The following is a 12,519-nucleotide window of genomic DNA, read 5'->3' on the forward strand; positions in this document are numbered from 1 at the left end:
TATGAACACAGATCTAAATGGAAACACGTTTTTATTGCAACTTCACGTGTTCCCCTACGCTGCAGCACTTTCACTTGTGAACATATTTTATCAGTAAAATCTGTCTTTTCAGGGCTTTATTGTATAGCATAGAGCTTAATTGGGATTGTGTATAAAGGCTCAGAGATTTGAACATTCAAAATCTTGAAAGCATTGTTGTTCTTTGAAAATACAGTGTGCATCATGCTTGCAGATGAGCAGACCTTGATCCTCCTTGTTGCTCTTCACAATAAATTTCCAAGCTAATATTGGAGCTGATGAACACTTTGGGCGTGCTTGGGAAGGCTCCCATGAATGCTCAGGTCAAACAAAACGTTTGAACAGTGTCTTTCAATCTGTGTTTTCAGGTACCCCACCTCTGAAACCGTTGTCTATGCTGAGGAAATGCGAAGCAAAGGATTCTTCACTGGAGCCAGATACTTCCACACCCCTGAAAAAGAAGAAGGGATGGCCAAAAGGGAAAAGCCGAAAACCAGTCCACTGGAAGAAAAGACCTGGTCGAAAACCAGGTTTTAAACTGACCCAGGAAGAGGTGCCACCACCAGTTCAGGATGAAGGAGCTGATGAAGCAGCAGCTAATTCAAAACCGGGGCGTAAGCCCAAAATTTCAGATAAAGAAGAATGTGTTGAGCAGAAAGAAGACCTGCCTCTCCTTGAGGAAAGGAAAGAGGAAGATGTGAACATGGAAGCAGAAGAGGTAGGAGAGGGAGAAGAGGAAGATATAGCCAGCAATGAAGTAAGAGCAGTTTCTCCTGTGGACAGCAACAGCAGTCCAGTGCCAGAAGTAAAAGAGCCTGAGATAGAAGAGGAGGTAGAGGAGAAGCCACGGGTTTTAGAAGAGCAGAGGCAATCAGAAGAAGAGCAGCAAGAACTCGATGAACCTGAGCACGACCATGAGGAAGAGGAGGAGGTTGCAGTAGTGACAAATGAAAATGAAGATCACGACGCTGACGACGAAGATGATGGTCATCTGGAGTCAGTGAAGAAAAAAGAATTGGAGGAACAGCCTGTTAGAGAAGGGGTCAAGGAAGAGCCTCAGGGGCAAGAATGTTTTTTAGAAACAAGCATACCAAGCAGTAGAGAAGATGCAAAAGAAAAGGATGAAGCAGAGGCAGATTCTGAGGAAGAGCAGGCTTCCAACGAGACATCGGTGGGCTCAGAGCACGTCCCTGGGTCTGAGGATGATCACGAAGAAGAACAAAGTAATAAAGAAGGGTTAATTGAATTAAAGGAAGAGATTCCTCATAGTGAACTAGATCTTGAAACTGTTCAAGCAGTCCAGTCCTTGACACAGGAGGAAAGCAATGAGCATGATGTAGCTTACCAGGACTGTGAGGAAACTCTTGCAGCTTGTCAGACTTTGCAGAGTTACACCCAGACTGAGGAGGACCCTCAGATATCAATGGTTGAAGACTGCCAGGCCTCAGAACACAACAGTCCAATATCCTCCGTTCAGTCCCACCCCAGCCAGTCTGTGCGTTCTGTCAGCAGCCCAAACGTGCCTGCTCTGGAGAGCAGCTACACCCAGATCAGTCCTGAGCAAGGATCCCTGTCCGCTCCCTCTATGCAGAACATGGAGACCAGCCCCATGATGGATGTGCCTTCAGTATCGGACCACTCCCAGCAGGTGGTGGATAGTGGCTTCAGTGACCTTGGCAGCATTGAGAGCACTACAGAGAATTATGAAAACCCCAGCAGCTACGACTCCACTATGGGAGGCAGCATTTGTGGAAATAACTCTTCCCAGAGCAGCTGTTCCTACGGAGGACTGTCTTCTTCCAGCAGCCTCACTCAGAACAGTTGTGTTGTCACTCAGCAAATGGCAAACATTGGCAGCAGTTGCAGCATGATGCAGCAAAACACTGTCCAGCCTGCAGCAAACTGTAATATCAAGTCACCTCAGAGCTGTGTGGTGGAAAGGCCCCCGAGTAACCAGCAACCAACGACACAGCCCCAGCAGCAGCAGCCTCAGTCCCAGCAGCCCCAGCCCCCCCCTCCGCCCCAGCAGCAGCCGCCGCTGTCCCAGTGTAGCATGAACAACAGCTTCACCCCGGCCCCCATGATCATGGAGATCCCCGAGTCGGGCAGCACCGGGAACATCAGCATCTACGAGAGGATCCCGGGGGATTTCGGCGCCGGGAGCTATTCCCAGCCCTCGGCCACGTTCAGCTTAGCCAAGCTGCAGCAGCTGACCAACACCATAATGGACCCCCACGCCATGCCTTATAGCCATTCTCCTGCCGTGACCTCCTATGCAACCAGCGTCTCTCTGTCCAACACGGGGCTGGCCCAGCTGGCCCCCTCCCACCCCCTGGCCGGCGCCCCGCAAGCACAAGCCACCATGACCCCCCCGCCCAACCTGGCCTCCACCACCATGAACCTCACGTCGCCGCTGCTGCAGTGCAACATGTCGGCCACCAACATCGGGCTGCCGCACGCGCAGCGCCTGCAGGGCCAGATGCCCGTCAAGGGGCACATCTCCATCCGCTCCAAGTCGGCGCCGCTGCCCTCGGCGCCCGCGCACCAGCAGCAGCTGTACGGGCGCAGCCCCCCGGCCGTGGCCATGCAGGCGGGGCCGCGCGCCCTGGCCGTGCAGCGCGGCATGAACATGGGGGTCAACCTGATGCCCACCGCCCCCTACAACGTGAACTCCATGAACATGAACACCCTGAACGCCATGAACAGCTACCGCATGACGCAGCCCATGATGAACAGCAGTTACCATAGCAACCCTGCCTACATGAACCAGACAGCACAGTATCCTATGCAGATGCAGATGGGAATGATGGGGAGCCAGGCCTATACCCAGCAGCCTATGCAGCCAAACCCTCACGGGAACATGATGTACACTGGCCCCTCCCATCACAGCTACATGAACGCTGCCGGGGTGCCCAAGCAGTCCCTCAATGGACCATACATGAGAAGATGAGCAAGATGAACTTGCGTCCTAAAAACTGAAATATATATAAATAAAGGAACCTTTTATACTGACAAACCAGAGAAAATGGACCTTTTTCCAGTTAAAATATTGCTGTAGATTTAGAGGGATTTTCTTTGGTTTATTTTATTTTTTAGGAAGCCTGGTCTTTATTTTTTTGATTTTTTTTGTTTGTTTATTTGTTTGTTTTTGTTTTCTTCACAATCCTCAAACATTTTACAGCTAAAATCATTTACAGATGTTTTTTAGAGAGGAAAACATGCACAAAATCTTTTCATAATTTAAAAAGAGCCTTACTTTGCTGACAAAGTGGACAGACTATGTGTAACAGTGAAATCATGTTCCTAAATTTTTTAAAAAATGTATGTCCTTCTCCCTCCCCTGTGCCCCTCTGTATGCAGTTTCTAGTGCTGCAGCCATGTAAAATGTTCGACATCTCAAAGAATAACAACCCTTCCCTCTAAACCCCACTTAGCATTTCCTACTTCTAGCAGGAGGCACTTATTGGGAGACTTGGAAGGGGACACAGAGGATAAATGAAGATCTTTATTTCTGCAAGTCAGGAAAAAATTTTAATCTTGTATTTTCCCTGACTCCCTCACCCTCAGTAAAATTTGGAGTTAGGTGTAAACAATAAACTATTCACCTTGGTGTTTTTGTAGATGAGTTAATTGAAATTGTATGTTCATGCTGAAAATATAATGTAACTTTAAAGTGATCCCATTCACCACCCAGACACGCAGGTGGACACACGTGTGCAGGAATGCACAGCCGTGGACACACGTGTGCAGGAATGCACAGCCGTGGACACACGTGTGCAGGAATGCACACACGTGCTGGCACGGGACTGCTGGAAGCACCTCAGGAGAGAACTTGGCTGTGTCCCCCTGCGTGGGGGACGGGGGGCGATGTCTGCGGGGACAAGGACCTGTGGGGACCTGGAGTCAGCCCCAAACTGCTCTGGTATGTCCCTGGAAGTGCTGAGGGGCTTGGTTCTGAGCCTGGGGGTCGGGCTGAGCTCGGGAGCAGCTGTTTCCAGTTCCCTCCTGGCTCGGGAAGTGCTGGAGCCCGAAGTGTTTGGGGGCTGGGGCGGGAGCCCTGCGGGGTCCTCGTCCCTCTTCCCTCTCTGCTCGGGGTAGGAAGTTGCTGCATGTGCCACTCTCGGGGGGAGTCGGTGATGTGCTCCCTGATTCTCCCCCCGTGTTTGATGCCCATTTTATAGGAATAGCCCCACGTTTGATCTAGTGTGGGCAAAGAAGGGAATCGGCCTGTCTGACAGCAGTGAAACCGTCCCAGCACCGGAGCAGGATGGAGGATTTTGCTGTTTGTTGCTGCATAATCCAATTTACATTCTTTTTGGCTACACTGCTGGCACGTCACCCAGTACAAAAAGGGACACCCTTTAATGTAAAGTTCTTTTTTTATTGTATATGAAGTAGAGATACAGACACATTAATAAGACTAATTTCTTTTGTTTTTAAACCAAAAGAGTCTAAAAGAAAGTTGGGGTTTTTTCAGATGCACTAAAATGGACTTTTCCTCCAGTAACTGCTAACCATAAAAGGCAGAATTCAAAGGACTTCCACTTTTTATTTCTGTTTAATTTTGAGCATGTACAAGGCTGTGTAGGACCCCGTTTCTCTGTATATACTATTCCAGTTCCAAATAACCCGTGTAGAAAGCGCACTGTGCTGCCCTCTCTTCCTTGATCTTCAGCTGTGTCGCTGCTTCCTGGGGGTGGGGGTGGGTCTGAGACAGGAGGAGAAGCTGTTGAAATGAGGGCCGTGAATTTAGTTTGTTTGCTGTTATGTTTGGTTTGGTTTTGTATGGGTTTTTTTATCAATTGGGCAGCTCCCTTTTCCACAAGCCTTTGTGACTGTAGAACTATTGTAGAAAAAAAAAGTTCTTTTCTATATATAAAAAGAAATTATCCAACGCAGTAATATTGGTACCTACCATTTTTTCACTTCTGTTTAAAAAAAAAATGTATTTTTAGCAAGATAACTTGGGTAATCTTCTAAAAGAAATTAAAAAAAAAAATCTCACAGTTAGTGACTTTGATGCCTTTTAAAAATAAGAGCTTTTTCATTTCATTCCATCTTTAAAATTTTTTATCTTTGTTGTAGAATATTAAAAACTATTTTAAGAAAGATAAAATTCTCTTTAAAGAGATCTCTAGAGTGTGTGAATAGGAGCTCCAGATGCCTCTAAAAGCCGCATGTACAAATGAAGCTGAGTCTATTCCTGTCTGTTTATATTTGCTTTTCCTGTTTTGTAACCTCTTTGTACTTTGTTCATGGTGACTTGTAAGCTAAGGGGAAGGGGGTGCCTAGATGCCTTTGTAATTCTCCATGTCATACGCTCCTGGCTGGATGGTCTCCCTTCCTCTCCTTGTATGTAATATCACTTTTTTTTCCCCTTTCTAGCAAGTACTTTCAAAAGAACTCTGTACATTTTAACATAAAAAATAAATTATGTTGAGCCATTTTGGATGTCAGTTGTGCGTGTGGATTTCTTTTCTTCCCTGTGAGTGGGGAACCCTGCCCCTGATCCCTGGCCCTGGGAACACGATTCCCTCTTGGCCTTTTCACCTGGGAGGGAGGTGACACTGGGAATTCACTGCCCAGATCTCTGCCAGCCAGAGCAGCCCCAGCACCCACGGGCACCTCCCAAAGGCTTTGCCACAGAGGGGCCCTCACGATGTCCTGAGAAAGCAGAACTGTTTATAAACCCCACTATTTGATCAAATAGGCTGCTCTGGTCACTGCTCGTTGGTTAAAAAGTGACAACAAACAAACCCCCACCCCCTGCTCCCGTGGGCCAGTGGGATGATAAATCCCACCCCTAGAGAGGGACTGAACAGGGGAAAGGGGTTTGGTTTGTTGGGTGTTTGTTTGTTTGTTTGTGGGGTTTTTTTTGAGAGACTTGCCAATTGAAATCTGGCTGTCCTGAAGTGCAAGGACCTTTGGTACCTGAGAGCAGCTCTGCTGCAGGCTCTGCTCGTGCTGGGGCAGGGGAGAGCTGCTCTGTTCAGCACTGCCACCTTTGCTCTAAATTAGTTGGGGGGGGGACCAAAATGTCTGTTGGCAGCTCTCAACACGCAGGGAAGAGCTGGAATGCAACCCACAGCACCAAGCTACTGCCTGGGAGCCCGGAGTGGTGGTTCTTGGGAGGGACTGACTGAAAGGAGAAGGATCTCGGGGGCTTCCGTGATTTCTGAAAGCTCATCAGTGAGATAATTCGGGAAAAGCTAAAAAGCAGAGAACGTTCTTAATTAGGCTCCCAGCTCGGGGAAAGAGCTCCTTGCTGAGATCCCTGCGAGCTCTGCAGTAGCAGAGGAATGCAGATTGACTGAGGCACACCAAGTTTACAGCAGCTGAGGTGAGGCCTGCAGCATCTTTTATCTTCACAGCTTGTCAGCCAGAATAATTTACCTAAAAATAGCTGCCTGAAGTTGAGCTTTGAATGTAAAATCCTTTTGCCCCGAATACAGAGAATCTCAGCAACTTCACCAAACATTGATTTTCACCTAGAGCGAGGCAGGACTCCAGCTACATGCTTAATCTCTTGAAACAGCTGCAGTGCCTTGCAGAGAGAATCAGGAATTTGTTCCTGTGCTTCCTTCCTTATGGGAGGTTCTGTGCTGTAGGACAGCTCTGTGTGTGGAACTGGCACATAACGACCTTGTTCATTTTGTGTGATAATTTTCACAAAGATTCCCCTGTCAGTATCTGTTTGTTCTCCCTTGCCAAATACTTTACCCTGTGAACTCTTTAGACAGGGCCTCTGTTGTTGGTGTGTTTGTCATTTGTCACGTGGCAGAATCTCAGTCTATGATTGAGATAACAGAGTTATCATAGCACAAATAATCTGTTTTCAAGGGAAAAGTGATAAACATGGTGTTCTGTGCCAAAAAATTAAATAAGGCTCTTGAAAATTCCTTTTCTATTCACATGTTGGCTAATAGATGCCTGTGGTACCTTCCAGCTATAGGAGAGAGTGTTTACTGAAATATTCATCCTCTGTTTTCCCATTTTAACCCATAGGAACAAGCAGCAACAAGATATGACACATCTACAGTTCTGGATATTTCCCAAACAATTTCTCCAAAGAAGATAAAAATCAGTGTTGGACAAAAAAAAAAAAAGACACGGTGAGTTAAGGTCGACTTTTAAATCAGACTGTCAAAATTCAGGACAGATGTTTCTAAAAGCACCACCACTGGCACCAAAGGCCACTCAGGAGGCAGCACGTGCTGCTGCCCTGTCAGAGCTCAGCATCTCCCCAAAGGCTGCCAGCCAGGGGGGCCAAAGCTCCGAATTCAATAGGGTGAAATTCCCCTGGAATCTGGGGGGAAAGGAAAACGGGTGTCACATGGGAAGAACTGAATTGTTACTGGACAGCAGATTTCCTGACCCAGGGCTTCATCAGCCCTGCTGGGAGGAGCTGGAGCTGTTCTCCAGGGGGCAGGTTCAAGCTGCTGTGTGTTCCCTCCCCATAAAAATCTCCTGCAGGCTGAAGCAGACGAGGCTGCAGCTGCTTTCGGAGTGTCCTTGTCCTCCTTTGCTTTGTGTTGGTGAACATGCTCCTGAGAGCAAAGAGAATCACAGGAGTTGGTCCCCAGAAGGTGATCAGAGCTGGCTGGGGATGTACAGCAAGGAGCCAGCAGGTGATGGCTGGGCACAAAGGAAAGCACTGAACAAAACAGTGTCTTTAGAGGCCATGGCAGACACCCTTGATCATCTCTCTGTCTGTCCAGCTGTGAGACAGGCACTTTGATCTGCTTGGAAACCTGATCCTTGTCCTCAAGAACCTTCATCACAAATTCTGCACAGGGCCCAGTGAGTCCAAGCAGTGAATGTTGGTGCAGGAGGAAGGTAAAAAGGGAATTGTGTTATGGGGTAGCAGTGTTGGGAAGCTCTGACAGCACATGTACAGCTGCAGATAACAGGGATACAGTCAGGGGCTGAAGAATACAATATTGCTCTGGGTAAGGTGATAAGGAAAATGAGTTTGGACAGGGAAACATTTCCAGCCCTAGAAAAGCACAAATGTCTCAGCTGCACTGGTAAAAGTGATTCATCTGCTCAAGTGCTCCTTCCTTTTCTGGCAATGGCAGATGATGCTTTTGGTGCCTTTCAGGCTGTACCTAAAGGGCATTAGATCAATAATCCCTCTGATTTACAGATGGAGTCTGAACCTGGGGCTCTCTGGAGTCTTGCTACCTACTCCTCTGCTCTGCTCTGTGGGCAGGCAGGCACTGGGGATATTTTGCAGTTCAAGCAGTAACACAGAGGGCAGCAGGGAGAGGGGTTTGTATCAACGACATGGCCAGGAACAGCACTTCGAAAAGTTCTCTGCCTGAGCATATCCAGGCCCCAAGAATGGCCACTCAATTAGTTACTGGAGTCTGCACTGTTTTGGCTTGGCAGCTGATTGCACAGGTGGTGATGAGATCTGCACCTCCTCTGGAAGTGTCTCCCTCAGGGTCACTCAGAGCACTTGCATTTGTACCTCTGAGTTCTCCTGAGCTCTTCTGAGCTCTGAGCTGTGATGTTACCTTGTAATTGTATGTCCCAGGCCTGTTTTGTGATTAATAACTTCTTTCTTAGTTTGGCTTTTACGTCTCTACCCCTGAGTCCATTAAATGTCCCTATTCCCTAATGCTGCTGCTTTTTTCCCCAGCCCTTTGTTTGGAGCTTCTGGTGACACTGCCCAAAGCTGCCTGGGGAAGAGAACCAGACAACTGAGGTCTCACACGTTTCTCCCAGTGTGGAGAAAGAAGGAATGCAGTGCCTGCTGCACGAGCCAGCAAATAGGTTAGCAGGTTAAAAGCAGCAGTGGCAGAAGGAAAAGCTTCCCAAGAGACTCCTGGGCTCGACAACCTGGTGGAGGTGCCCCGAGCTGGTGGCAGTGGCTGCCCTGCTCCTGGTTCCCAGAGCAAACTTAGGAAATTCCCTTTGTGGCAGCTGAGCCTCCCCAGAGCCAGGCAGGGGCCCTGCACGGCCTGACCCCCCCCAGCTCCTCACCCAGCCCTGCTGGGCTCGTTGTGGCTCCTGCCCTGAGCTCTGGCTCCCAAGGAGTTAAGAGGTGGGCTCTAGGCTGGAGTGTGTTATTTGTCCACGTGGGTGCAATACACAAAACTAAAGCTGTAGTTGGAAACACCACAAAATTCTATGATTTCCTAGTCTTCATATTCTCTTAGGACCTTCTCTATATCCTCAGTCATCATATCCTTTAGGAACTGTAGTTCAGTCTTTTTTCCTGATTTTTGCGTCTGCTTTGGTCTGTGGGGAAGTAACAGAACTGGAGGAACTTCAAAGGGAAAAGAGACAAAGGGAAAACAAATGCAAGAAAACTTACTCAGGCAGAGAAGTGACCTATAGTGTTTGTACAATTTAGTCTGCATCTCAGCTTCTTGCCAGCCCAAAGAACCTGTGAGTGTCAAGTAGTTGCTGAGAAGTTGACATTAATCCCTGTTTGGCCATCTTTTAACACAAAAGGGACCATCAGGGCCTGGAATGGGGGGGAATGGTCCCAGGAAAGGGCAGCCTGTGCAGAGCCTGCCCCTGTGCAGTTTGCCCAGGGCTTTGCCCGTGGGTTTGCACCCAGGCAGTGGTTTTTCTGAGGGACAAGAACTGAGCTGGTGAAGGCAGGGCTGCTCTCAAGTGCCTGCACCTGCTTTGCTCAGGTGATGGTGTGGCCACCACAGAAGAGCCCACCCCCCTTTTATCCTGCCCCCTCACACACTGGCACCACATGCAGGAACCAAAGTGGCTCCTCCAGGCCTGGCCCCTGCGTTCCCACACGGAATTGTTGGTGCTTTTGGAAGGCAGCTGCAGCTGAAGTGCAGGGCTGCGTGTGGTGAAGGGGTCCTGACTCCCTGGGTGTCTTGCCTGGGTGTCCTCAGAGAGCTCTGGTGATGCCAGGGTGGGCAGGAGCTGCTGGATTGGGTTAATTTGCTGCTGCTGTGTAAACGAGCAGACTGAGCCCTTGGTTTGTGTCTCCTGTTCACAGCTGAGATCCCTCCCCTCCCCTCGCTGCTCACGGAGATGAGAGGAGGAAAGGATGCTGCTGAGCTGCACTTTGCTCCAGTACTTGGCACATCCTTTGCAGAACAGGCTGTTTGCTGAGCAGAGATGCTGCAGCCATTCCCTCCTGCTCCCCTGGAAGGGAGATGGAACCACAACCCGGGGAGTGAGTGAGTGATGCGGCCGCTGCACAGAGCCTGGCTGGGAGGAGGGAAGCTGGAGAGCCTGGAATATGTGCCTGCCTCAGCAGCACTGCAGTGGTGAAGCCCCTGCCTGACTACGTGCAGGTTCCTGTTCCTCAGGCACTGCTACAGAGAACTCGGCAGGCGGATGAGATGCATCGGCCTCCTTTTTCACTGCTGCTCTATTGTCATCGGGCACTAATTGCTGGGAGTTATTTTCCTTCCTGTGGCTGCCTGCCTGCATCTCTTCTCATGCTGCAGGAGAAACGGTGAGCACAGCAGCAGCCCAGTGTCCTGTCCCACAAGAACGCTCCTGCAGGATGTGCCAGCGCAGTCAGGGGCTGCTGCAATGGTGCGTGGGACCTCGCAAACAGCTGGATTTGGGATTATTAATGCTTTATAAAGGTGTCCCAGACTCCATCTAGCAACTAGCTGGAGACATTGGCTGCCCTTTGGGGCTTGCTGACTGCTTTTGATTCTCCTCTCATTACTGGTTTCACACTCATCTGGGTCGGCGGCGTTTGCGCGAGGGGAAGGGACTTCCCTGGCCAGGAGGATTTTGCTGCGTGGAAAGTGCAGGTGTGAGCTCTGGAGGGGACTGCAGTCTGACCAGCCATGGCTCAAGCAGCTAAGCAGCTGAAGAAAATCAAAGATATCGAGGCTCAGGCTCTGCAGGAGCAGAAGGAGAAGGAGGAATCCAACCGCAAGCGCAGGAACCGCTCCCGGGACCGGAAGAAAAAGGTCAGTGGTGCTGGGAGAGCAAAGCCAGGTCCAGGTCCTGTGGTCTGGCACTGAGAGGTGTTTGTGGTGGGGGGAGAGAGGGGCAGCCTGGTCCCTGTGTGAGCCTGTGTGCAGCCAGCACAGGAAACAGTCTGCCAAAGAGAGGACAACTTTCAGGAGCAGGATCTGCTGTTTACCCTGACATCTTAGGGAGGGGGGCTGGAGAAAAGTCTGGTGAGGGGGAAGGGAAGTGAGGGGTTTATCAAGGCAGCTCAAGAGGTTTGTTCAGACCAGTGACAGACTGGATCTCTAAAATAAAATTGCTGGTTCCTGGCTTCCTGCAGCTTCCCAGAGTTGCTCTTTGTGTTCAGAGCAAAGGGCCAAGAGGCCCCCACTCCTTTTCTCTAGTGAAGGAGCAGTTTTGGTGTCCACTCCCCCCGCTGCTTGATCTCCCCCAGAACACCGAGATCAGGGGACAGCAGGAGCAGACAGAGCAGGCATGTTTGGGCAGGGACTGTGAGCTCTGCTGCTGAGGGCAGGCTGGATTTGTGCATGGGACAGGGGTCGTCCTTCCCAGCAAAGGCACATCCCTTGCTGGCAGCAGATGGGGGGGATCAGGGGTGTCTGTCCCCTCTGCTGACACCCACATGCTGGAGCCTGGGGTCTGCTGGCTCTTCTGAGCTGTAGTTCCTCTCTGGAAAGTCACTGCCAGCTTTTTCTTGCCACCAGCTTCCTGCAGGAGTGTTGGTAAAATAGCTTTGCTCCCCCTTGAAGACCTCTTGAACTGGATGCTCCTCTCCCAGCAGGGTCTGAGGGTGTTTGTGCTCTGCACCAATGCAGAGAGGCAGCGAGGAGAGAGGTGAGACCAAGGGTAGTCAAGGATATATCTGGCAGCAGGTTGTGATACAGGAATTCTTAGGTGGGCTCCTCCTCTGCCTTTAGCAAAAGACTTGGAGACTTCCATGTGCCCCTCTGAGCAGGAGCCCCAGAGCAGAGCTCTGCTGTTGGAGAGCCCTGAGGAGAGCCCTGCTTTTCCTAAAGCTGGGCCAGGGCAGCCTGGGAGGGGTCTGTGCCAACAGAGCAGCTCCTCAGGGGGAGCTCAGTGGGCACATCAGGACAAATGTGGGGTCTGCAGGCAGCAGCTGGAAGTTGGGTGTGGGGATCAGGTGCCTCCTCCAGTGACAGGAGCTGCTCCCTCCTGGGGGTCCCTGCAGGGCCCCTGGTACTGGGAGCTGATGGAGCAGCTTCCCTCTCACATTGCCAGAGGACTGCAAAGGGGTTCTCCTGTGAAGAGCCACCAAATCAGGACATGTCTCTGTTGGGTCAGCTCTCTCCTGTTCTCCCCTGCCCCCAAAGCCTCGGGGTCTCCAGTGGTGGTGTTTTTACTGCCCAGGTCCCCCTGGGACAAGCAGGGAGCTGCCAGGAGGTGTTGGAGCCCCATCCTGTGCTGCTGCAGCAGCTGTGGAGGGTTGGTGTGTGTCAGGGCAGGCTGTTGGTGCCCCGTGAGCCCGGCAGGACTCGTGTCGTGGCCGTGCCAAAGGCCCCTGCACTGGCCAAGGATGGACTGAAGGCACTGTGGTGTTCCTGCCCCTCTGGCAGTGCCTGCTGG

General features: G+C 50.5%; 2 protein-coding genes across 14 annotated transcripts in view; both read left to right on the plus strand.

Annotated features, from left to right (window-relative positions):
* The window catches only part of KAT6A (lysine acetyltransferase 6A), a 33,062-nt gene extending 27,593 nt beyond the window's left edge, over positions 1-5,469 (plus strand). For both annotated transcript variants that reach the window (XM_064637901.1, XM_064637902.1), the window contains one exon: positions 387-5,469. In XM_064637901.1, coding sequence (XP_064493971.1) covers positions 387-2,968 — 2,582 coding nt within the window. In that variant the 3' untranslated portion in view covers positions 2,969-5,469. The remainder of the gene's footprint in view (positions 1-386) is intronic.
* Positions 5,470-10,010: 4,541 nt separating this feature from the next.
* ANK1 (ankyrin 1) overlaps positions 10,011-12,519 on the plus strand; it is a 50,025-nt gene continuing 47,516 nt past the window's right edge. For 4 of the 12 annotated variants that reach the window (XM_064637903.1, XM_064637905.1, XM_064637904.1 and 1 more), the window contains exon 1: positions 10,019-10,931. In XM_064637903.1, the coding sequence (XP_064493973.1) occupies positions 10,806-10,931 (126 nt within the window). In that variant the 5' untranslated portion in view covers positions 10,019-10,805. Of the gene's footprint in view, positions 10,932-12,519 lie in introns of all 12 variants that reach the window. The other 8 variants (XM_064637907.1, XM_064637909.1, XM_064637912.1 and 5 more) reach the window with 6 other exon arrangements.

The sequence above is a fragment of the Pseudopipra pipra genome, chromosome 28 (genome assembly GCF_036250125.1).
Source record: "Pseudopipra pipra isolate bDixPip1 chromosome 28, bDixPip1.hap1, whole genome shotgun sequence".
NCBI lineage: Eukaryota > Metazoa > Chordata > Aves > Passeriformes > Pipridae > Pseudopipra > Pseudopipra pipra.